Genomic DNA, 26,716 nt, shown 5'->3' with positions numbered 1-26,716 from the left:
GCCCCCCCCTCCCCCCTCACCCCACACACCCTCAGAGCTAGGCGGGCCTTGCCACCCTCTGGGGCCCAACACCCTAGAGGAACTGTCTGGCCTCGGTGCGAGTGCAGCATAGGACCCCTATTGTACTGCGCACGGATCAGGCGAAGCTGTCCCACATAGTGGAACGGCGTAAACATGCAGTGGGCTCGACTAGTACGGCTGCTTTGCTGTCATCACAACCATCACTTAGGAGAAGCCCAGTGATGTGCAGGTGGTAACAGCTGCTAATACAGAGTTTAAAGAATTGACTGGGGCTGCTGAAATACATGTAAATGAGGCATTTGCCTCCACTTATGAACAAAGAACCAACCATCAGCCACCCCTTATAAAGCATAAGTACTACAAGACCTAAGAACTGCCTATAGCCCCTGTGTGACCTGCAGGAGATCATTCATGGCACAGGTTCTACTTACCAGATGCCTCCTAAAGCTGCTAAACTGAAGGCCACCCAGACAACACTAGACAACTATGCTAGAAACCCGCAGCTGACTCCTGAAGGAGAAATGGCGACACCACGCACAACAGATAGGGGTACCAGAGAATTGCATGACCAGATGATGCAGGCCATAGCAAATCTTAAGGCCACTCTAGACAACCAAATTGAGGCAGTTCAGAGAACTCTGAGACGCACGCAGACGTTCATATGCTGCAACAGAAGGTTAGTCTACAGGAAACCAGAGTGGAGGATGCCGGGGGGCAGAGCACGAAGAAACGATGTCCGCATAGTGGGCCTGCCGGAAGGAGAGGAAGGCGACGACCCTACGACATATGTCGAGAACCTGTTTTTGCAGGAGGTGGGACTGGGAAACTTGTTCTAGGGCTTAACGATAGAAAGGTGTTGGAGAGAATTCTCAAAATGTTCTAATTCCTCCCTACCTTAGAGACCCCAAGCTCTTTTGCTGAACTTTGGGACTCTATACTTTTTAATTCTGTTTGTTTTCTGTGTTTATTTCTTTTGGTTATGGAGTTTTAGGATAACTCCATAGGCATCTTTTCATGTGGGTTACACAGCACCCTCAGTGCATTGACACAAGGATGTCTTTTTAGACTTCCCAAAGGTTTAAATACCTTATCTGGGATAAACTACTGTTTCCCAGAGAATGTAAAATGAAATTGACTTTACTAGTCTCATCAGATTACTAGACCCAGCACACACCATCTTACAGTGTAGTGGCGGAGTGGTTACCTAGTATACCCTGTGTCTAAATACTCATGTAGCAGTCAAATGCTACCCTTTCCTATTGAAAAGGCTGGTGGCAGTGGTTTTGCAACGGACTACCAAGATTATTCCCGACCATGAACACCGGTAGCTAAAAATCACAGGAGCCATGTTTTTTAAAATTTTGTTTACACGGGTCCTGGTGGTCTTTTTTTGACGTTTCTTTTTGGAAAGGTCCTTCTAGTGTTTGTCTCTGTGTGCCAAACCAGGCTTGGTCCCTTTGATCGTATGCCTTTGGCGGGCTTCAGGACTGAAGACCGCCTCTGACGTCTGAGTGTCTGGGGTGGGCAGGAAGTGAGGGAAGTGCCCAAAACTCCCTGTGTTTAGTCTCCTAGGAGACCCAAATGCATTCTGGCTTGATTGGCTGGCTGACTGTCCGGCAAGGACAGCCACCCTGTTAGGTGAGTGACAGCCAGGCTGGAATGAATGGGAGAAAACGGTTTAAAAGGCGAGTCGCCAGGACTGGAAGGCAGAGTCGAGCACTGGAACGAAAGAACCGAAGACGAGCTGGAAGAGGACGGCTGTTGCAACACCTGGACCGTTGGTTTGGCCGGTGAAGCCCTGCTGCAGGTCCGAATGGCCAAACGCCATTCGACAGAGAAGCTCTTTCAAGGACGGCTTCTTTCTTTGAGTTGGTGGGACCAACCAACTCATAAGACCCCTGGATACCATTCTCAAGGCTGGCTAGGATTAACCAGGGAGAGGAACACCAGTTTGTGTTCTTGAATCTACAACTACTGGAACTGAAGTGACTCCATCTTGTTTGCTTTCTTCAACGATCCCATGCAGTGCAGGAGTCCCCCGACGTCCACCCTCTTGTCCCCACAACTGAGGGTCAGGAACGGCGAGATCTGCAGGACCTGCCAGGAACCACGACTTCAGCAGCATTTGTTTCTTCATATAAAAGGTACTGTGCCAACCCGATTGAGAGAACGCCACTCTCGCGGTGAAAGTTCGTGAAACTTTCCCAACTTGCAGGCCTAATCAGCTTGTGACCCATCATATGATTCTTTTTCGCCTAAACGTCTTCTAAGAACTTTCGCAAAGACTTTACCGTTTGATACCAGAACTTCTCTTTCCTATCCAGAACACTAGCCCATTGACTTTGGCCTGACCTATTCACTTGAATTGAACTGGTCTGGTGAACTGAAACTATTTGCACTGTTAAAAAAGTATATATGATCTATTTTACTTACCTTGTGCCTTTTGCTCCTTTCCAAGTACTGAACTGCCATTTGGCTCCTATTTCAGTGGAGATCAAACTGTCTGAAAACCTTAGAATTTTGTATTGAAGTGTATTGCTTTATAATATTAAGTTGCCTTCTTCTAGTGAAATGTTTTCTAAATGATTGTGTAATAAATTAAAAAGTGTTTTTACCAAGAAACCTTGAGTATAAGTGTTTACTTGTACCACTGTGATTGAAAGTCCTCTGTGTAACTACTTATGCTGCTCACATTCACTCTTGAGATAAGCCTGGCTGCTCAGCTCGCTACCAAAAACTGTGTGGTACAGACTTATAACAAAGGTTGGTTTGGCTAACACCTATAGTCCCAATTGTGTGTAGTGGTCCCAGAGGGTACTGCCTGCAATTCTGCCTGACAAAAGGGTGCACAGAGCTCTTACCCAACCCCCTACCCCCCCACCCCCAAGGGCCCCTCCTAGGCCTATAATTGCAAAGGTCTTGAACTACAAGGACAGGTAGAAGATTCTTTCCTACTCCAGACAGTGGGGGAACTTTGCATAGAGCTTCAACGGATCTGGCGGTCTACCCGGATTACACCTTCCAGGTGCAGAAGAACAGGGCAAAATTCTCAGCATCAAAGGTGAGACTGCAGACTGCGGGGTACAAATACATGCTCATCTACCCGTGTACAAAAATCGTGCTCTGTTCTTTGATCTGCCAGAGGAAGCACAGGCCTGGATGGACCGAGAGAAACTGGGCCCCGGCGAGGGAGGTGAAGACACCCGACCGACACATAGGAAGCCTCCCGAATGGTCCGAAAGCAAGGGATGGGTGGAGAATCGTTATCAGCAGCAACTGCTCTGCTCCTCTGGTCAGCTATTACACGCTGGCAAGATACTCCAGGACAATGGGGTCATTGTCTCTGCAGTCCCTTATACTGCAACCAGATTTCCTTAACTCCTTTTTGAAGAAGGCAGGCTTTGAGCTGCAGGCTACTCGGCTTGACTAATGGGTCGAGTACCTGCTAGTAGTGGCAGCTACCATGCCCCTGAGACCCTTTTGCTAGGGTCGCTTGTTTGGGTGCTCACCCACTGCACGGAGACTTCTGGTGTGGAATCCAGAGGCGGAAGCGAGAAACAGGAGCGCCTGGCCAGGAACAGTGAAGCTGGGCGAATGATTTTAGTTTTGGGGGTTGGGGTTAGAGGTAGATATGTGTTGCCTGTATTGGTCACCAGTTTCAATTGCACACAGTACACATGGCGTGGGAGGTGGGCTGGAGGGGGGTTCAGTCTCCTGGAGCGGAGTCCCGCAAGATTCTCCCTTGAGCTTGATGAGTCGATGGCTGGCACCGTAAATGTACTTACATGAAATGTTAGGGGTTTGAATGATTTATGTGAAAAGGAACAGAGTTCACTCTTACCTTAGAAGATGGAAGATGGACATTGCCTTGCTGCAAGAAACACATTTGACCCCTGAAAAACAGTTTCCAGGAAGTGAAGTAGATGTGTGATAGGCTCCCCATACTCCGCATATGCTTGCAGGGGTCTCGATTTGGATTGCGCCCACGGTCCCGTTCAATGTTACTCACACTAAAACTGACGAAAGCAGAATGGTGCTGGTACAGGGTCTCTTGGAAAATGTTGATTTATGTCTGATTAATAACTATGCTCCCAACCACAACACTGCTACTTTTATTTCAAGCATTGTACCCAAGACACTGCCCCTACGTGAATAGTACCATTGTGTGGGGAGGTGATTTTAACTGCACCCTGAACCCTAAGTTAGACCGTTCTGACAATAAACTTCACAAACCATCTCCAGCTGCCAGGTCCTTGCAGACACTTACGACCTCACTCGAATTGGTAGACATATGGAGGCTAATTCACCCGAATTCCAGGCACTATTCCCTCTTTTCTGCACCACATGCTGTCCACACCAGGTTAGATTGTAGGTTACTATCGGATCATGCCCCCCTTCACCTACAATGGCAGTATGTACCCCCTAGAACTCCAATACCCACCTGGAAGCTTAGAGGGGAATCCTTGAGGGATGATTCCTTTTGGTGAGGACATCAGAGTATGTGTTACAAAATACCTCAGCATTAACACAGGCAGTGTGCCCAGTTCTGGCTCTTTGTGGGAGGCCCTAAAGGTAGTGATTAGGGGCACGGCCGTTGCCGCGTCTGGCAGAGCATAGGCTAGGATACGCAGAGAATTAGCGGAGGTGGAGGAGCAACTATGGAGAGTGCAGCAGTCCGGAAGTGGGTAACATGTCGAGGAAGCAGAGGAAATGTCCCTGCGACAGAAATGTTTGGGCTGTTGGGAGAGATTGGGCCTACATAGTTACACCAAGTACATATAACTGCAGCATAGGGAAGGAGACAAGACGGGCAGACTATTGGCATGGCTATATCAACAAGAAGACCATAGGGGGCCGAGCTATACAATTAATACGCTGCAGGGAGATGTATTTCATACCCAGGAGTAGATCAATGATACCTTCTGAGATTTCTACGACTCCCTCTATCAGGATAGGACCCAAGTGCCCCAGGCACACATAGAAGTAGTGCTGGCCGATATAGCCCTCCAGAGACTCAGTCAGTAACAGATAGTAAACTTGGATGCGCCCATTACACTAGAGGAGGTACAAAACACGATTAGAGGTTTGCCCCAGGCACGGATGGACTTCCGGGAATCAATCATTATACAACTTCTCAAGCCACACAAACTCCCAACGGAATGCGGCTCAGACAGGCCTCTTTCCATGCTCAACCAGGACAATAGGATTCTGACTGCCATACATGCTAACAGACGTAAAAGAGTGAGCCACATGCTATTACGCTCAGACCAGACAGGATATGTGCTCGGGAGAAGCATGGCCTGGAATTTGAGGTGCTTGCATTATATCATAGACATCACAGTGTCCTGGGTGATCCCCCTGCGCGGTGGCCACACAGGGAAAGCGTTTGACTCCGTCAGGTCACAATAGCTCTATGCCACGTTGGTCAGGAGTACATGAGATGGGTTCAGCTGATATATACCCAGCCAGTCGCAAGAGTAAAGACAGGTAGACCTATTTCAGCCCTGTGGCAACTAGAAAAAGGCACCTGACGGGGGTGTCCGTTATCCTCAATACTTTACATCCTAGCCATGGAACCCATAGCGCAATACTTAAGGACAGGGTATGACACGGCAGGCATAGTTATAGCCGGAGTGAATCACCTGATATCAATGTATGCAGATGACGCATTACTGTATATTCAAAACCCTGAGGACAATTTGGAACTGATTGTGGAGGCGCTAGCACTCTTTGCTACGCTGTCTGGGATTACGATCAGCATAGATAAATCTGCCCTGTTCCCACTGGTGGGGCTGGCTGGAAGGAAGCAAGAGGAGCTGCCAATCCTAGCATTGCATTGGAGCACGGTCACATTTAGATATTTGGGGGTCCATATATACCACAACGTGGCAAAAGAACATGCTAACAACACGTTGAAGGTTCTAGACGGTATTGGGAAATCCATGAAGTTCTGGGGCAAGTTGCCCCTCTCACTTATGGGTAGAGCTGCGCTGCTGAAAATGGTGGCGCTTCCTAGGCTACTACACTATTTTGCTAACGTTCCGTTCTGCATACCCAAAGCTTTCTTTAGGACCTTGGACTCTATATGCAGCTTGTTTTTGTGGCAGAATGGTAGGAACAGGATAGCGCTGTCCACCCTACGCAGAACCCATGAAGAGGGTGGGATCAGGGTTCTGCACTTCGAGTTATATTACCTCGCTGCACAGCTGCAGTTTGTGGTAGATTGGCTGGCCATTGACCCCACCCTAGATACTCAACTACTCCAACCCACTGTGTCGCATTTCTTCCTAAAGGAACTATTGTGGATTAGCAGGCCCCTGAGACCGCCAAGGCTCATATATAGTGTTATTGGGTGTGCAGTTATGGGACAGAGCGATGGCACTGATTAGGCTGGTGTACCCCTTTGCGGTACAGATTCCCCTGGCCTCGATAGTGTCTTACACAGGCACGACTGGGGATACGCTCCTATTGGGAACCCAAAGAGGTGGTCACGGTGGGGGATCTCCTGCAGCATGCCGCCTTCATACCTTTCCAAGAACTAGCGGAGCACACAGGTTTACACAAAGGCCAATACTTGTTATACAACAGTCGGAAGCGAGATTCTACGCAGGTGGCCCACATACAGCGAAATAATGGAAAATCACGCAATTGTGGACAATATGTTTGACGTATCAGAGGGTGGACACGCCATATCCAGGATATACAACCTTCTACTGATGGGGGGGGGGGGGCTAGGAGGGACCTAGCACGGGGTTGGCTGTAAGAGGTTAATGGGAAGAAGACCTTGGGGTCCCTTCCCTGACACACATTGGAGGGACATATTGGGTTACCACAAGAGTGTGTCCCAGAATGCTAGACTACGTTAATACAATTATTTACAACGCACAGGGCATACCTGACACCCCTGAGAATCTCCAGGTTCCCCGGAGCGAAGACCAGCATTGCCCTAGGTGCAAGGCTATAGACGCGGGCATGCTACACATGTTTTGGCTTGTCCCACGATTAGATTATGCTGGTATAAGGTAGCGGAAAAAATGTCTAAAGGAGGGCTGAACATGGACTCGCACTCTTCAGGTGTGTGCATATTGGGCCGATTCCTGCACCCTAAGCACCAAATGCATGCAGAAGATGAAAGACCTGGCGTATATATTATTTGTATTGTATTTATTACATTTATAGAGCGCTTTACTCCAAAGCGCTTTACATGACAACAACATGATACAAAAAATGTGAAGCTTAAATGCAAAACATGAAACAAACCATCAAAACAATATGTAGAACAATTTTCCTAGGTCGGTGGAGAGAAACGGAACAGTGGAAGAGGAAGAGAGAAGAGATGGGGTTAAGAGGACGGGGGATGAAGAAGGTGGGATTTCAAGGAAGATCGGAAGGAGGGGTGGGAGGAAATAGAGCGGATAGAGAGAGGGAGAGAGTTCCAGTGTAGGGGGGGCAAGGAACGGAAACGGGAAGGGGCACAAGGAGGCGGGGGGACAGTGAGTAGGAAGAGTTCGGTAGATCAGAGGTGGCGGGATGGAGAGTAGAATGAGAGGAGGGAGGAGAGGTAGGGGGGGAGAGATCATGCAGAGATTTAAAGATGAGACAAAGGAAGTTAAACTTAAGTAGAGAATGGAAAGGAAGCCAGCCTAGATAAGAGTGAAGAAGAGATGGAGTCGTGAAGAGAGAGAAGGCAGAGGGTACGAATGGCAGAGTGATAGAGGGATTTGAGGGGATATTAGCTAAGCAGAGGATCACCATGGCATGGAAGTTTCCCAGGGACCCTGGGATAGAGCGCAGTGGTGGAGGGATCTGAGGAAATGGGTGCTAGATGAGCCAGCGGCGTGGAGAAGGGTGACCCCTGCAGGCGCTGTAGATATTAGTGATGATATGTTTGCTATGTTCACTCCTACAGATGCCGAACCTGGTCAGAGTACAATTACCCACAATCACGGCAGCTGTCTCAAGCTTAATGTGGTAACAGTTGATTGACCAGGACATAGTATTGTAGGCAACGGGGTGGGAAGGAAGGGGAGCTGGACGGGAAGGGATAGTTTGGGAGTATTATATGAGGGAAAACGTGAGACGGAATGTTTTATGGATTGTCACACTTCATATGTTGTTTTATGTTTGTTAAGCAAAACAATAAAAAAAATAGGTAAAATGCCATATTGGAAGGAAGCTTCCATGTATGGTAGCCATTTTATTGGTGAAAAGTCGATAATTCATCTGGAACACAATAATAAAATACAAATTGGTAATCAAAATAAAAAATTGACCAGCAGTTTAGATGTGCCGCCATCTTGTGTCTATTACCTATTGCAAATCAATAATTTGACATCTCTGTATAATAAATGCATTCTTACATGTGATTACAAAAATGTGTCATTTATAATGAATAACCAATGCGCATATGTCCAAGATGGAGCAAATATATTAACAAGTGCCAACACTTCACTGGTCATTATCGTAACATTAGGGGCATGCTGTTATGATGTAACACATTTGCTTGTTCATTCGCTAGTTCAAGGCATAGAACACATATACATTTACAGCATAGCAGATTTTGAAATTTTCATTCAGACCGTTTGTATGTGAACCTAACTGTAGCATCCGAAAGATTTCTCTCTTGCGCAATAGTTCATCAATGTTCCATAACCTACTACTTGTGTAGAGCACATCCAGTACACACCGCCAAAAATCATTTTCATTCTGACCTGCCTGTATTTAGTGGGCCACCAATGTGCAGTAGGTTGTTGGTTCCTGATCCTAGATCTAAGTTTACTTATTCTTAAGCTTGTGCATCTAGCTGTCTTACCCACATATAGCTTTAGACTGGGACATTTTATAATGTATATCATGTTGGTGGTTTTGCATGTAGAGAACAAGTTAAATACCCTTCTACAATCCTCATATGAGAATAGCTGTGGCCTAGTTGTGTACCTACATGCATTAGTTTCCACATGGGAAATGGCCCTTCATGGATGGTTGATCCCATAGTGTCCGCTGTCTTGGGAGAATCCTATCTGAATGAAGAAAAATATCTCCCAAGTTCTTTTTAGGCAAAGTTTGCGTGCAGTACCCTTTGGGACCACTACACACAACTAGGACTACAGGTGTAAGCAAAACCAACCTTTGGTATAAGTCTGTACTACACGGTTTTGTGGTAGCGCTGCTGAGCAGTCAGGCTTATCTCAAGAGGGAATGTGAGCTGTAAGGGTGTTAGACAGAGGTCTATAATTACAAGTATTCAGATAGACTCTTATACTCAAGGTTTCTTGGTAAAATACATATTAATTTATTTCACAGTCATTTTTAAAACATTCACTAGAAGGAGGCAATCTATATCACACAAAAATATACTTCAGTACTTCACAATATCAGGTTCTGAGGCATTTAAACTACTCTGAAGGAGGAGCAAAATGGCATTCAGAGCATTTGAAGTAGGAGCAAAAAGGCATAAGTTAATAAAAACACATATTACAGTTACTCTCAAACAATGCAAATAGTTTGAGTTCACCAGAGGAGTTGATTCAGTGCAATAGGTTAGGCCAAAGTCAATGGGCTAAAGTGTTGTATAGGATAAAGACGTTCTGAAGTTATACAGAAAAGTCTTTGCCAAAGTTCTCAGAAGTAGTTTGTAAAAGAAAAATTCATATGTCTGGTCACAAGCTGACTAGGCCTGCAAGTTGCCAAAGTTTCACGCACTTTCGCTGTGAGAGGTAAGTTCTTTCGGTCGGGTTTTCACAGTACCTTACAATGAAGAAAAAGATGCAGCTGTAGAGGTCTGTTCCTGGCAGTTCCTGCAGATCTCGCTGTTCCTGAGCCTCTGTCGTGGGGACAAGAGGGAGGACGTCGGGACTCCTGCACTGGGACTGGTCAAAAAGCTGTCAAAGGCAAATCTTCGATTCCGGTAGCTGTAGTCAAGTACACAAACTGGTGTCCTTCTCCCTGGCTATTTGGTTTCCTGCAGCACTCTGAGCAAAATACAACCAGCTCCGAGAATGGTATCCAGGTCGCATACGAGTTGATTGGTCCCACCAACTCAAAGGGAGAAGTCGTCCTTGAAGGGCTTCTCTGTCGAGATGAACTTGGCGATTTGGACCTGCAGCAGGGCTTCACCGGGTAAACCTGTTAGGCAGAATCCTGTGCAGTTCCCTTAGGGAACACTGCAAAAAGATTAAGACTACAGGAGTAAGCAGTAAACCCAATAGTTAGCAGTCTGCACCACCCAGATTTACCTGGTAGCTGTGGCTGAAAAGTCAGACTTTTCTCAAGAAGAGCAAGGCAGTATATAGAGTATACACAATAGGGCTAAAGTACAGTAGAGCAAACAAACTGACCAGAGCTTTATATTAAAAAGTATAGAGTTATTTATTTACACACTTTCAGCAATACACTAGCACTCTCAAGTAAATCAAGTTAAAACACAGTCAGGTAAAGTATATACACCTCCCTTGGTAACTATCAGACAAGTCAGGGTTAAAGCACCATTATTTGTTAAGACAGATGTGAGCGCGTAACCTAGATGGCGGTCCAATAGTTGAGTTAAAAGGGAGAGAAAAGGCAGAGTACAGAATAAAAACAGTTCCCAACACTTTTAGAAGCTCAGAGCAAGAGAGGAAAGGCAGTGTCCACTGTAGAGCAAAAGTTCGTAAGCCAGGCCCACTTTAAAGGGGGCAAAGCGAAATGTGCACAAGATCACACAGTTTAAGCTGTATTAAAAAGTCTTTGCAGATTGTTCAAAAGAGGTTGGGGTGATTCAAAAGGTATAATTGGAAGGTCTGGAGCCAACCCAGTATAGAAGCCAAGGATTTAAGGGTCACCTTTAGCAATCTGTAGAAAGGGAGGCCAGGCAGGACACAGTACCTTAAAGGGTGAGGAAGCTCCAGCGGTGGCAGTTGTTCCTGGCAGTGGTTGCAGTTTCTTGTTCCGACCAGGGGAAGAGAGGATCTCGTCGAGGAGAAAATTTGGAGTCGTTGCACTGCACAGGGATGAAACCAGCCGCGGAGTTCCCGATTAAAAGGTGCGGTCCTTTTATTCACGGTCAAAGTGGGGAAACTAGGCTATCCGGCTGCCGGGGTGCTTGGCACGGGCGATTCGACCAAGGGACGTCTTTGGAAGGCGAAAAAGGGCGAACTGGTTGATCCTACCAGCTCAAAGGAAGAAGACTCTCCAGCAGAACATATTCTCTTGTCGTTGGGGAAAGTGGTGAGTTGAGTACAGCAGGGCTCCACCGGGGGTCTCGTCGTTGTAGATGGCTCAGCTTCTTCCCTCTTCGGATTCTTAGGTCCTGTGGCGACTTCTGAAGTTCCAGTCCCAAAGGCCCTGCTTTTATGCAGAAAACCCCCCATTCATCAGGCTAGCTGTCAATCACACATGCTAAGTGGTCCACTGGGCCAATCAGAGTAGAGTGCGACTTGGGTTGCTAAGACAACGCAGTCCAGGGTGCCTATTCCCTCCTCCACGCCTCCTATGGAACCCAGACAGAGTGGCACCATTTGGAGGGCTTCTGTGGAGAAGCCCTCCAAAATAGTGGAACAAAGGGCTCGACTTTGGTCAGAGTTACAGAGACGGACACCAACACCATTTTGGAACCGAGTTCTGGCAAAAAGACCCAACCGTGGATTTAATATTAAATAAATAAATCGACGGTATCTTTAACATTGCACCAAAAAGTGGTGCGTTTAAAATCAATGGGAAAATCCCATGGAGAATATTCCGAAGGAATATTTTGCGTGGTAACCACTGCCACCAGCCAGAAACTCGACAAGGGGGGACTTCACAGCGCCCCTTTGAAAACAGACCCAGGGGCAATCTAATTAACCAGTTCCAGTACTTCCACACAATGATGGTTTGTACTGGTTCTGTTCACAATTTTGGCCTAGTAAAGTCAATGGTGACTTTACATGCCCTGGGAGACAGTAGTCAGTCCCAGGGTATGGAGTCTATGTTTGGGGGTCACTATGACACCCCTGTGTTACTGCACTGAGGGTGCTGTGTAACACACATGAAAAACAGATGATACCCTATGGAGTAAAAGACCCCATAGCCCATAAGCACATACAAAGTTAAAGACATACCTCAAATCATGCCTAAGTGTGAGAGGAAAAGAGTCTCACTCTTAGCAGGAGAAAAAAAACAAACCCCAAAAATCCAGCAAAGCTGCTGGGGGACTCACTAGGTTTGGGAAATTAGCCTTATAAGATAATTCTCCCTAACAAAACCAACGGTCCAGAAGTTGCAGCTGCCGTCCTCTTCCAGCTCGTCTTCGGTTCTTTCGTTCCAGTGGTCGACTCTGCCTTCCAAGCCAAGAAACTCACCTTTTAAACAGTTTTCTCCCATTCATTCCGGCCTAGCTGCCACTCACCCAGCAGGGTGGTTGTCCTTGCTAGACAGTCAGCCAGTCAATCACGCCAGAGTGCATTTGGGTCTCCTAGGAGATTAGGCACAGGGTTTCGGGTACCTCCCTCACTTCCTGCCCACCCCAGACACTCGGACGCCAGAGGCGGTCTTCAGTCCTGAAGCCCGCCAAAGGCATAGGAACAAAGGGACCAAACCTGGTTTTGCACGCAGAGACAAACTATAGAAGGACCTTTCCAAAAAGAAATGGCGAAAAAAGAAGCCCGGGACCCGTTTAAACAAAGGAGGCTCCGACGCCATCTTGAAAAACATGCCTCCTGCGATTTAACGCTACCGGTGTTTGCAGGCGGGAATAATCATGGTAGTTCGTTGTAAAACCACTGCCACCAGCCATTTCTAGAGGAAAGGGTAGCATTTGTCTGCTACATGAGTTTCTAGACATGGGGGATACTAGGTAACCCCTCCAGCACTCTATTGTAAGAGAATGTGTGCTGGGTCTAGGAATTTGGAAAGACTAGTAAAGTCAATTTCACTTTACTTTCTCTAGGAAACAGTAGTTTATCCCAGAGAAGGTATTTAAACCTTGGGACAGCCTAAAAGGCTTCACCTGAGTCACTGCACTGAGGGTGCTTTGTGACACAAATGAAAAGATGATGCTTATGGAGTTGTCTAAAACTCCATAATCAAAGAACACAAGAGTAAAACACACATCAAAATACATGAGAGAGTGGGAAAAAAGGTTTAGACTCTCTCCAGGTAAAAAACATCAAGTCCTCAAAATCCAGCAAAGTTGCTGGCGGTCTCTAAGGTGAAGGGAATTGGCACATTTATGAGAATTCTCCCCACAGTTCTTCTCTCTCTTGAAGTCGAATAGTGGTTTCTCTTGCAGTCAGCTATTGTCCATAAGATGGCAATTTGTGTTGTCACTTTTAGTATGGTGGTACTAAGATGACAGTAGTAACACATGCAGTTCTATGTTGTTTCCTTGACTCTTCCTGAGGTTGTGGGGATAATGTCTCCTGGCCATTGCACCCTGCTCTTTTCTGTACTCAATTGCTTTTCCTGCTCACTGTTATGATTTTGAAGACCTACCAAACGTTGTTTTGTGTTTTATGACGTTTTATGTTGTGTACCACATATGCTTTCATGCAATTATACATTGATATTTCAACATCAGAAATTAGTTAGGTAGGATTGTTATTTGAATTTGTATATATTCTGGATTAAGGGTTATTCTTTGTTGATTAGGTTATAAAAATGTTTGTGCTTCATTTATGTAGTGAAAACTCCATTTTGTTCAGGCTGCTTGATTCACGTCAAATTTCTGTCCCAACACATTTTGAGGGTTTATATTATGGTTTAATTAAGTGAATATCTTCTGGGAGAGGCAATACCATTATCATCAATCTGTTATGCATCACTAGGATGAGGGCAGGTACTCTTATATAGAATTTTATAATGTGTAAAGAGTACTGTAGAGCAAACATTTATACCCATTTGCACAAAATCAAGTAAGTTCTCATAAGGATGGTAACCCATGTTAATGTCCACACAATGATGGTATCATACACACAATATAAAAGGAGCATTTTTGCAAATTTGGCGCTGAATCCTATATTATGCATGCTAGCATATTTTTAAAACAAACGTTGGGAAAGGTTAGTCCTCACATGGTGGGTAAAGTGTGTGATCAGGCGCCTGTGTGTGGTAGATAACATAAGAAAACTGAAACCACAGCCCCTAGATCCCACTTCCTGGATGCGGTCTTATTGCCCCCCTGCCCATCACCTTAATAGCGAGGTACTACAAACTGTTGTTGAAACAATTATATGCAAAATTAAAAATAATGTTCTAGTTGAGAGATATATTGACCAATTGTGTTCCATGGACTATCAAAACATGTTGTATGTTGTTCAAATCTCTGCCTCCCCTGATCAGTATACTTCATTGTGTATGTATTCACTACAGCAGCCTCACTTCTTACCTTTAATAATAATAATAAATAATTATTTATTATTTATTTTGTTCCTGCTGTATCTGGTTACTAAGAGAAGTTAATCTCCCCCTCTCTGTTATTCTTCCACAGTCATGAGGATGGCACTGTACGCTTCTGGGATGCCTCTGGTGTCTGCCTGCGGCTGCTGTACAAGATGAGTACAGTGGGCATATTCCTGACCGATTCTGATCATAATGATAACTTGAACCCACAGGAAGGTGATGACTGGCCCCCTCTGCGCAAGGTCAGTGGACATAAACACACTAGAAGACAAGAATATGGTTTTTAGCTGCGGTTTACTAATTCCTCTCTTTATTTTCTTTGTCCTGCAGGTTGGATCCTTTGACCCCTACAGCGATGATCCCCGCCTCGGAATCCAGAAGATATACCTATGCAAGTACAGCGGATACTTAGCCATCGCTGGCACTGCAGGACAGGTATGGCCTGTGGGGGAAAATGCATATACCATTGTACTAGTCGTATTGGTGGGGGAGAAACAGCAGAGAACGACAGGCATTGCATCAGCCACTGAGGGTCATTGCAGTTAAAAATGCAAAGGATTGTATCTGGCCCAGTGAAATATGGGGCAATGACTGCAGTCAATCTTTATTCTAGGAATAGCATGCCCAGGGTAGAGACTGCTGATAGTAATTGTATGATACTAGGCACAGAATGACATGTTGAAAATTGCAAAGAGTATACTCCGGCATTGCATTTTTCATTGTTTCACATCCTCTTAAAATCCCCTTAACAATTTCTTATGCAACATTTAATTTAGCAGGAAATCCTTGGCCTTTCATTGCTGCAAGCAATGACTATTTGGACTATATGCTGAAGGTTACTGCACAACATGCACATAATATCCAATAGAACAAAATAAAGGACACACGCCGCTAGGGAAGGAGACCATGAGAATAATTGCAAGTGAAACAAATTTATATAAGATATGAAATGCAAGCAGAGAACTCTGCTGCCCAAGAGTGCTCTGCCAAACAATACACGGGCAGCACATTAAGAAGTCACACATCGTCAGTCATGAATATAGGGTACAATCTTGCCACTGGATTGGGGGAAGGCCTATGCCATAATGGATAGCATTGGGGAGGTTGCATGCTAATTGGGCGTTGCTCCGGGCACACGTGGTTCAGCTGGGCTAATCTCTGCGGGGTGAAGGTCGAGTTTAGTTCAAGAACAGTTACATTTCTGACTAATCTAAACTAGACCATCATTGTCACACACAGAATAATGGTGGACAAAAAATCATTAAGTGGATGGGGGCCTTTGTAAAGTATAGGCAGATATATGGGCATTCCGACCCTTGCATTTATGGGGGTATGGTGGCACTGGGCCCCTCTCCCAGGGGTTTGATCTGTAATTTATTCTCCGTGGTGCCTCACGATTCAAACAAATATATAGACAGATGTTAGTTTAGGGAAGAATATACTGCTGCACAGGATTCTCTGCAGTGAGCACATTCTGTCAGCATTCGATACTAGCTAATTGCAACAATAAATGGCTAGACTTCCGTGATAACAAGGCTCGCGCAGACCTGACACGGGATGACGGCGTTGTGGGCTGTCTGTGCATGGTGCTGGGGAAGGGAGAGCTGACATCTCAGTGGAATGGATTAGGGTCCTAGTAAAAGATAGAAGTTGGCAGGATACAAAATGGAGTTTCTAGGCACATGCATACATTAGGTTATTGGTCTACTGGATAATGTTATATTATGCGAATATGTATGGAGGGGGGTGGAGGTCTCCCCTCTTTGCTTACACATGGTCTACTTGCTGCAGGAATGCTAAATGGGGCAGGACGATGCCACCTCTCCCCCAACAATGCTTACCCCTCTCACATTCATTTAATATTCCTTCTCTACAAATTATGTGAATTAATACTTGGCTGAAGTTACTCTTCAACCGTGGGTCATCTGTTTTCCAACTTTAAGAAAGTGCATACAGAAGTGTAATCATTCAGCAAGCTTTTGTCAGAAGTACAGGATTTTATTCCTGAGAGATTTGCACCTGTTGCCAGTTTTGAGGCATTAGTGAGTGAAGTAAATCTTGATCTAAATTCTCCTGAATTGTATTTTCTTCAGCTGCGGTGGGAAGGTCCAGATTTTCAAAGCTAATTGTTAGGGAGAATTCTCAGAAATGTGCTAATTCCCTCTACCTTGGAGACCCCCTGCAACTTTGCTGGATTTTGAGGACTTGATTTTTTTTAACCTGGAGAGTGAGACCCTTTTTTCCCCCACACTCTCACATGTTTTAATGTGAGTTTGTATACTGTTTCTTTTGGTTGTGGAGTCTGACAAACTCCATAGGCATCATCTTTTACATTGTGTCACACAGCACCTTAAGTGCAGTGACACAGGGAAGTCTTTCAGATTTCCCAAAGGTTTAAATACCTTCTCTGGGATAAACTACTGTTTCCCAGACCAGTAAAGTGTAATTGACTTTACGTACATGTGTAACTTTCTAGAACCAGCACACACTTTTTTACAATAGGGTGCTGGAGGGGTTACTTAGTATCCCCTTTGTCTAGCTTCTCATGTCCAGGTGGCCTGGGCTGCATAGCCATCCAAATGGCTCCCTGACTCCTACCTCCCTAGTCCTCCCCTAGTAATTGGGCCAGTGGGATTTAAGGTCCCCCCCCCTGGCCCCTGACTGCTCTCTTGGATCTCTCCTCCTGACTTACTGAAGACGTTTTTCCATACATTCGCTAAATTTTAAACCTTCGCTTGACCATACTTGTACACTAGGCTACTAATAAAGTAAATGGTTGCACTCCTGGTGAAGCTAAAATTAAATTACAGCTACCACCAGCCTCCTTCCTAAAACCAAATTTGGGAAATAAAATCACCATTGGGCAAAATAGGCATCTCAAAAAGCACCCATGTCCAGAGAGCCAAATTGGCTACTACTATAGAACCATATACACAGCGGTGCAGTGGCAGGGGGACTTAAGTACAAATGCCTCCGCTCAAAAAAGAGGTCGGGATCTGAAGAATAGAAGTGCGAAAAAGCAAAAGGTTTAGGGATCTATACAAAGGGATTGTTGAACCCCAGAAATTGAAATTCTGCCCTATAGCCAACAACGGAAGGACCTGAAGAATTCAAAGTCTGAGTGGCTGTCCCTTCGCACAAGGTTCTGCTTTTGTGCATTGGGGCGGTTTGCAGGCCCTCACCAAGATCAAATCCGGTTCAGGCAGACCATGGGCATGCTTTATGGGCTCTGGACAGAGCCTGCGAAGTGGAATTACCATACATAACTATCCTCTCTCACCATGGGAAGGAGGACAACCAGCATGTTGGGGGAAGCCAAAGACTGAGCTTAAACTACATGGCCTGCCTTTATGAGCACCAGTTTGTATAAAAATCGGACATGTGATATAAAAGAAATGGGGCACAGGTTTGCACCCAAAATGCTTAAAAATTTGGAGACCACTGTTACCAGCCTGTCTGGGCTTAACCAGGTGTCGACAAGTGTCAAAGTAAAGGTGAGAAAAGGCTCCCTTGCTTTGTTAACCTTATGAGATGTAATAGTGTTTTATTATAGACTTATATAGGCTAACGGGGTCTCCCCCTGCTTTGGTAGCCTTAAGGACTGGCCCGTTCCCCCCAAAAAAAAGTGTTAAGCATGAGAGTGAGGCTGAAAATGTCCGCGCTCCCAAGAATTAGTCCAGTATCACTCAAATAATCTGCAGGTATGCCTGAAGCCCCATTTTTATTGGAAAGCTGAAAAATAAAATATTTTCCCAATAGCATTGAAGCAGAGATCCTTAATCAGAAAGTCCAGCACCTAGTGGTATTCTGAACCATGACCTTGTGAATGGAGAACCAAATCAGACACGCTAGACCAAGCTGACAAACTAAGCCATCTCTGCACCCATGACGCCTGGACTACTATTGCAGCAAAGTGGCGAAAATGGCTTACCTAAAGATGTTGGTCTTCATAGTCGAGTTTTGAGTGGCCTGGTTGAAAACCTCTTTTGTTGCCCCAACTCCCCTCTCCTTGCTTCCCCTCCCAGGGGATATAACCATTCAGACATGAAGTCCTGCCTTGCTTGCAGCCAGCTATATCTTACGGGAGAGCTGTTTTCAAGTGTCCATAGCTGGTTATTTATCAGAGCGTATTGATGGACAATTGTTCCTGGATTAAGGGTAGTTTTGCTGTGTGTCTAGGTGCCTTTATAAAAGGCTTGTGATATAACCTAACAACCCCCCACCTACCCACTTTAGCCTCTTTAACAGTGTGTGGTATTTTTTATTCTTTTGATATAAAGTGTGATAGATGTTACAATTTGATACCATTGTTGTATTGTGTGCATATAGATTGTTTTTCTTGTTTTACTTACATTGTAGTGCGATGCACCTTCATGGGTTGTAACGTACATGTTTAATTTTGATATCTGCGTGGATAATTCTTTGCTTGACAACCATTGTGTATGTGATCTGTTCTTACATCAGTCTCATTCTCTTCCAAGTCTAAGCCATAGTACTTTATCAGCAAGATTTCGATTTGAATTTGTTCGAAATACTGAAGGTTCACTAAGGTTGGTCTCGCAGAGCCGTCATACCAGTAGTGGTTCTGAAAACTCTCCTAAGCGGTCCGAATTGGTCATACCGCCCAACACGTTATGGCACTACGTTGGTCCCATTTTATCTCTGATACGCACAATACACATCCTTCCGATTTGGTTTATCAAGTCTCTCTTTGGCATTCAAGCCCATAACCTTTCAGGCACCAGTCATTTACTGTAACAGTGGTGCTTGCTGGGTTTGATCGCCTGTCGCCTACTCAGACCGGATGAACGTCTCCTCAACAGAGTGACCACTGAATCAGCTGGAACTCCGGTTTCAATCCACACCAGTTATTTTGATTGCTTTCTTTAAAGAATACATTTTGCGCTTGAGGCATTTTTAATTTTTTTATTTATCTCCTCTTTTACATCAGTGATGTTTTTATATACACTAGTGTTCATTGGGTGTGGGAAAGATGTACAGGATGCTAATGAATGTTGTCAGTATTATTCCCAGTTTAATATTTTTTTTGTTCATCCCTTACTGTTTATTTTTTACCATTTGAAGGCTACATGTCTCTGAATGCATATTGGTATGTACTACACACAATGCACACCCTGAGCTTGCAGAGGCATTTGAGATGGCCTTGCATAAAGTACACAAAGACAATCTCAACTTCTCGATAACACCCCCCACCCCCACCACAAGTTCAAAAGATTTGTGAAGCTGAAGTGCCCTTGCCTCGCTCACTTCCGTTCACACCTGCTGAGGGCCGTGGCCTACACACTGAGTCCATCAGAGTAAATCTCTCTATATATAGCAATTAAAAAATGTCACTGCATACCGAGAGACTGACTCCCTACATTATCAGCCAGGCACCCCAGCTGTGTCACTAAAACATGCACTGACCCCCTCATGCAAATGATAGTGCCTTGTAACTGGGACATGACAGTTGTAACTACAACAGACCGCAGGAGTGATAATATACCACGGTCCTGTGGTAGTCACTCGTGGTACTTCTAGGGCTGTCCTAACCCTGGTTATCAATTCCGTCCAATTACTAGTAAAAATAAAGTGACATTGATCGTCAAGTGGCTAAGAACCCAAACCAAAATTCAAAGGAAAGAACTTTAAACAAAAGTGCCATTGAATGTAAAGGAATGTTGACTCTCCTTTTAATAGAAGTATGGAAGTACTACTGCCACCTCCCAAATCACTGAAAACTAGCTATTGGACAACCTTTCTACTTAGGTCAATGCTGCGCCAGTCGTGCATAAGCTTTGACCGCATATGATTTAACTCTGTTTTACAGATATCCAGAACACCAAAGCTAAAAAAGAAAATCAATATGTCGTTGGTGGCGATTGGAGTTGAACCCAGTTTCCATGACTAGTCCTTCTTTGGACGAGACTGCCCTAACTGAATCATTATGAATGCTGTATATGCATGTAGCCTGTGGAAGCATACATAAGCGTGAACACGTCATCCGAACGCCACCAAGCGCTCTGCCAACACCTTGCAATTGGGCAGTGTGCTTTCAGTCTAGCGCCACACCGTGTAAAGTTGTTTGTTTCTGTCACTGGTAGGTGTAAAGAGAAACTATCAACTAGAAGTCAGTCACATTACTGAGCAAAGTGTGCATCATGTGTCGACCGATATTACAAAAGTCTACAGTCAAGGTTTTTGAAACTGTTTGCTTCCAGTCTTCCTGTAGCTGAGCCCACAGTCCAAGCAGACTCGCATGTGACTTCTGGAGGCTCATGAGACCCTCTCAGTCACTGCAAATTAGTGAGGGGAACTCTCACTCCTGGACTTTGCTCTGGACAACCTTTGTTCAAGAGGAATGTTGGAGCTTTCCACTTTCCATTACTGGATCACTTAGCCAAAACCCTTTTTTAGTTTCCTGTTCTTCGAGAGGAAGGACATGTGGTAAATCTAGTGGAGTTCTCACGGGTTCCCCGGTGGGACTCTCCTCCCATGTGGCCAAGGGAAGGCAATTGCAGGCTGATCATCATCTTGGGGTCAGCTTTATAAGTGAGGATCACGTGGGAGGAGATAACTACTGGGGGATGTTAAGACTTCATTGGATGAAACTGTATTCCTCCTCCACCTCACCTTTCCCATGAGGAAGATCCTCTGGCACCCAACACCTTAATGGCCTATTGTCATCTAACGGTTCCCCCTTGTAGAGGAAATCAAGAAACCTTTTCTTTACAATATTCAAGTCCGGCTCCCACCTTTTGGCCTAAACACCCACAACTCACACATATCGCCTTCTGTTTCTAATATGTCTTATTATAATTATCCTGAAGAAAAAACATTTGAGAGTTAAAAGCCCAATGACATCCATGGACGCCAACTCCCATAATCACTTGGGTACTGAGACAATGAGGATGAGAGTTGGTGCAAAATTACAGGTGCTCGAAGCACAACATGCAGGCTAGTTTATTTTCAAAGCATACCGTGCATGGGACATTTGAAGCCTGTAAACGCACTAACAAGTCGAGCAGTGTAGGAGCGGACAGTGAACTCCAGGCGGAGGCCCACGAATGCAAGGGACACAGAGCAGGTTACTGGGACAGAAGGAAGGATGCTGCAGATTAGCAGGAAAAGCCATGGAGACAACAGGGAGCTGCGCAGAAGCTCCTTGTTGTCGGGCCACTCGCGGAAGCAGCATTTGCTAGTGCAGGCCGAGGGAGGAAGCCAGTGTGTGACCGCGGTGCCTCAAAGAAGGCTGGAGAGAGCTCCACTGACTCCAGAACGGAAAGCAAATGAAGCAGCTATTCCACAAAGGCGTGGGCAGAGTAGGAGATGCTAGAAGAGACTGGTGAGTCTGCCCAAAGCAGCTGGGAACCCCACTGAAAAGAGCAGAAGAAAGTTTGAATGCAGTCAATGCAAAGTACTATTTCAACACAATGTTTGAAAGCAGACAAGACACAGTACAAATACAAACCCCAATCCAGTACAGATGCATGAGATGTCAGTGTGTGGAAGACGTTTGAGCACGTGTTACCATAGGCAAATATACCAAGTACCTTATGGTATAGGCCATTGTGGTATAATCAAGGAACTGGGAATCAATTAAGAGAGGTCCTGACAGGCGAGTACACCAGGCAGTTGAACCTACTGGCAGGCGAGTACACCAGGGGTTGCGATTGAATGAAGATTCCTGGCAGGGGAGTACACCAACCAATCTGCAGAGTTAATGGAAACCTTACAGAAAGGCTGTTGCAAAACCTGTGGTTTAAAAAAGAACTTTGTGAGTCCAGTGAAGACACAATGGTACTGTTAATTAAAGTGGTACTTTGTCATCCTATTTTAGAAGGGGACCACCCTACGGATCCAAGGCCCTCTACCTTGGAGAATATTCTTGTCTGAGTCACTAATTACGTTTGTTTTTGAACACTTTGCTGACATCCAGAAAAAGGCATTTCCTTGCACCCCTTTGTTTTAGTGTGAGGGTCGAGGTAGGACATTTTTTGACAAGGATGGCTTTTCAGTTAATTGACTTCCTGACAGACTGAATTTTAGGTAGGGAAATTCCTCTTAAAATAAGAATGGTTTGGAAAACTGCCTAACTGGCCCTATTCTAATAAATGTCTTTACTTGAGAATATGAATACCTTGTGTCCGACTCTCATTTCTGAACCCTCGCAGCTATCGCTCCTCACCTTGGACTTTGCAATTTCGGTTCACAGCAGCAGTACTTCCTATGCTTTGTTAGGGAGTTTTACTAAAGTCCACCTTAGATGTAGAGGGTTCCAATTCTTAGGTTTGGCCTGAACTACTCAAAAGGATTGGTAGCAATGGACGAGCAGCCATGCTTAGTCTTGGAAGGAGAAGTGCTGTAGGTAAGTACAAAGAACTCCGGGCACACCTATACAAATAGGGTTATTTAATATGAATACTAAGGCAACTAACACAATATTAGAATCACAGGTAAGTAAACGTATTCACGTTTTATACAGTACGACCTTTAATAAGTATTACTCAATGCAATAGTAGACTTTAGATGAATACAGTTAAGTATTCGGAGTAGCAAATCAGTTCTTGTAACTGTTAGGCAAGATTGTATGCAGTACTCTTTGGGAACACTACAACAACCCTGACTACAGGTAATAGGAAATCCAACCTTTGGTATAAGCTTGTACCACAGTTTTGGTAGCATTTTGGTAGCGTACTCATCTCAACAGGGGTCAATGTGAGCTGTAGGGGAGTTACACAGAGATTCACAGTGACAGGTATTCAAATAAACTCTTACACACAAGGTTTCCTGAATAAACAATTATTAATTGATCAGTCAGTTAGAGTAAGCCTTCTTCAGAAGGGAGCAATATAACAGTAACACTCAAATATACTTCACAAAATAAACACTCTTAAGATCTCTAAAGTGGTGAGTACCCCACAGACACAACCTACACCCTCAGGTGACTTCGGTAGCTAGGGTGCTGGGGACATTATCACTGTTGCATCTGGAATCATTTAGGAGTAAGTCAAAGGAAAAGGTTATTAGAACATATAAGAGACCACAAATATTCTTAAGCAAGCAAATACTTTCAGATCCCCCAATAAGAGTCATTCAATAGAGCCTGCTAAGCCAAAGTCAATGGTCAAAAGTCTATCTGAGCTGAAGTACTTCTTTGCAGGTAAGTAAGAAAAGTCTTTGCACAATGTTTTAGAAGTCTTTGAAGAAAAAGAAGAATCAATGTAGGGCCAAACGTTGTTAGACTTGTGAGTAGTAGAAGTGCAAGCAACTCTACAGCAAGAGGTAAGCTCTCTCAGACTTTTACAGTACCTTTGTATTGAAGACAAAGTGCAGCAGATGACTTCTGTTCCTAAGCAGCTCTGCAGTTCTCACTGTTCCTGGGCCTCAGTCGTGGGGACAAAAGGGAGGACTTCTGGGGACTCCTGCACTGCAATGGGATGGTCACCACTTGCAACCGGCGATCTTCAAACTAGTGGCTGTTCGGTGTTTCAGCTCCTCGCGTCTACCGCAAATAGCAACACTGCGGCTCCTGGCTGTCGAGATGGACGTTCCTTGCTTCTGGGGTCCCGCACTCTGTTGAGGGGGCTCAGGCTCGGTCAGTCCAGCTTCCTGGGAGTCAGGAGGATCTTCATGGAGCTCTTGACCAGCTTAAAAGTAACGCACACAATCTGGTGTTCCTCTCTCTGGTGTTTCGGTTTCCAGCAGCAACTCTGTGGAAAGTCAACCAGCTCAGAGAGAATGTCCAGGTGGCTTTCTTTGGAATTGATTGGTACCACCAATTCCAGGTTGAGATGTTGTCCTTGCAGGGGCTTCTCTGTCGATTTGGAGTTTCAGCACAGCAGCAGGGCTTCACCGAGCAAACCAACGGTCCAGGAGTTGCAGCAGGCGTCCTCTTCAAGTTCTTCTTCGGTTCCTTCATCCAGTGGTCGATTCTGGCTTCCAAGCCAAAAGCCTCGCCTTTTATTCAGTTCTCTCCCATTCATTCAAGCCTAGCTGTCAGTCACCCAGCAGGGTGGCTGTCCTTGCCAGACAGTCAGCCAGTCAATCACTACAGAGTGCATTTGGGACTCTTAGGAGACTAAGCAGAGGGAGTTTTGGGCACCTCCCTCACTTCCTGCCAGCCCAGACACCCTGGAGCCAGAGGCGGGCTTCACTCGTGAATTCCGCCAAAGGCAAAGTGAACAAAGGGACCAAACCGGGTTTGGCGCGCAGAGTAAATCTCAAGAAGGACCTTTCCACAAAGACATGGTGAAAATAGAAGAGCGGGCCATTATGACAAAAATGGCACCCTTGGGTGCTTTACTGCAGCTGCAAACATAGCCCGCGGTAAATGCACACCACTAGTTAAAAGTAAACCACTGCCACCAGCCATTCAGTGAGGAAAGGGTAACATTAAAAATGTTACATGAAAAGCTAGACAAAGGGGATACTAGGTAATCCCTCCAGCACCCTATTGTAAGATAGTGTGTGCTGGGTCTAGAAAGTTACAAATGTAAGTAAAGTCAAACCTTTGGGAAATCTGAAAGACTTCCCTGTGCCACTGCGCTGAAGGTGCTGTGTGACACAATGTAAAAGATGATGCCTCTGGAGTTTGTCAGCCTCCATAACCAAAAGACAAAGTTTAGAAATCACATTAAAATACATGAGAGAGTGGGGATAAAAAGGGTCTCGCTCGCTCCCGGTAAAATATCAAGTCCTCAAAATCCAGCAAAGTTGCTGGGGGTCTCTAAGGTGAAGGGAATTAGCACATTTCTGAGAATTCTCCCTAACAGTAACCAACATTAAGTAGCCCAACACAGATACTGGTAAGCACTTTGAGGCAGCCTATTCTTTAAAAGGTCCAACCACATCTGCGGATAAGATTCTCAGAGTCGGCACTTGACGACTCAGGACCCCAGGACGGCAAAACAATAGAAGGCAGATGCTGTCAAAGTTGTCAAAATGGCGGGTTTCTTCGGTGTTGCAGACAAGTTAAATGTTTAGTTAAAAGGTGGTTCAGGGAGGTCAGTTAGACCCTCTGAAGGATTGTAGACCTAAGGACCAGTGTCCTTAGGCCTGGGAGAACACAGTTGGGTTGTCCACCCCAATGTGTCACCAAAAGCTCAGCAGGAGTCTTATTCAACACAGCAAACACCCAGGTGAGGAACTAGGATTGGGGCAGTATATTTTCATGAAAACTATGTCGGCAGCAGGTCCCCAGGTGAGGCGACAGCAGCTCCTTTTCGGATTCTTGGCCTCAAGGCTGAAGAAGTAACTTTTGGCAGGAGCAGACGGACAGCTTCTTGTGATGGGACACCCAGCAGACGATCTTCACGATACTGGTTCGTTGGGAATCGACACAGGCATTGGTTCAGCAATGGCTGTCACACGGCAGACACTGGGATAGGCCTAGAAAGGGATCTTTGGCCAGGCCTCCACCTACCACTGTCAGGGAAGTTATTTAGTGACAGGACTTTGAACTCATGTTACCCTATGTAGAACAGGGGGCAAAACGAAACTTGCCCCCTTACTCTCTTGCCAGAGACCACTGCTGAGGTTCTGGAATCTGTTGAGGACACAAGTCTTCTGTGCTTGGTCCGGCCGAGAAAGGGCCAGGGTTCATGGGTGCAGTGGTCACTTTTGGACATGGAATTTTGTTTTGCTTGGTCTGGGTGCTTGTGTATTAGTTCCAGGCACCTTCCAGCTGAATACTATATGAGGGGTCAGAAATGTGAGGCGGACAACTTTGTGAAGGTTTTTTCGAAAGATGCCATTTTATTAACTCAAAAGGCTGGATAAACGCCTCACTATTCGTACCTTGACGAGGATTTCCCTGCCTAAAATAAACTAAAGGAACACTCTAACAAAAGGTCCCTGTCCCTCACACTTATACATACAGTAAATCAACAAGGTAATGCATGGCCGTTCAAGGGCAGTACAAATATAACCGTTAAGTTCACAACATATTGACAGTCCCTCCTCATAATCTGGGCGAATTTCCCTTCCCCAGATTCGAATAGGATTCTGCACCACTGTTCCAAAAAGGAAACTGTCCTGTAATCAAAATTCCCAACACAGTTCCTGGTGACTCCAACTTGCAGGCAAAGTTTCCAACACAGTTCTTTGTGAGGATGCTTCTGCAACAGCTTTCTAAATATATGGAGCACCTCTTCAGCAATCCTATACAGTTCTTACTTCAGCAATGAATAGCTTGTCAGAATAACTTCTTAATACCACTTCAGAGAACTTCACCAAATGTACACCTGGTTTACTCCCATGCCAGGCCTAATACTTCAATTTTTGCTGTTCGGCATACTCCCTACCCAAACAGTATTTTACAAGCAACATGTGGCTCTGT

At 45.2% G+C, this 26,716-nt stretch overlaps 1 protein-coding gene across 3 annotated transcripts in view; it reads left to right on the top strand.

Annotated features, from left to right (window-relative positions):
* LLGL2 (LLGL scribble cell polarity complex component 2) overlaps nucleotides 1-26,716 on the top strand; it is a 908,486-nt gene that overhangs the window by 452,410 nt on the left and 429,360 nt on the right. For all 3 annotated transcript variants that reach the window (XM_069654770.1, XM_069654772.1, XM_069654771.1), the window contains exons 13-14: nucleotides 14,465-14,618; nucleotides 14,707-14,811. In XM_069654770.1, the coding sequence (XP_069510871.1) occupies nucleotides 14,465-14,618; nucleotides 14,707-14,811 (259 nt within the window). The remainder of the gene's footprint in view (nucleotides 1-14,464; nucleotides 14,619-14,706; nucleotides 14,812-26,716) is intronic.

This window comes from Ambystoma mexicanum, chromosome 3q, assembly GCF_040938575.1.
Source record: "Ambystoma mexicanum isolate Mex_15411 chromosome 3q, UKY_AmexF1_1, whole genome shotgun sequence".
Taxonomy (NCBI): Eukaryota; Metazoa; Chordata; class Amphibia; order Caudata; family Ambystomatidae; genus Ambystoma; species Ambystoma mexicanum.
Note: the sequence above shows the minus strand (reverse complement) of the source record. Positions and strands in the feature narration are given on the sequence as shown.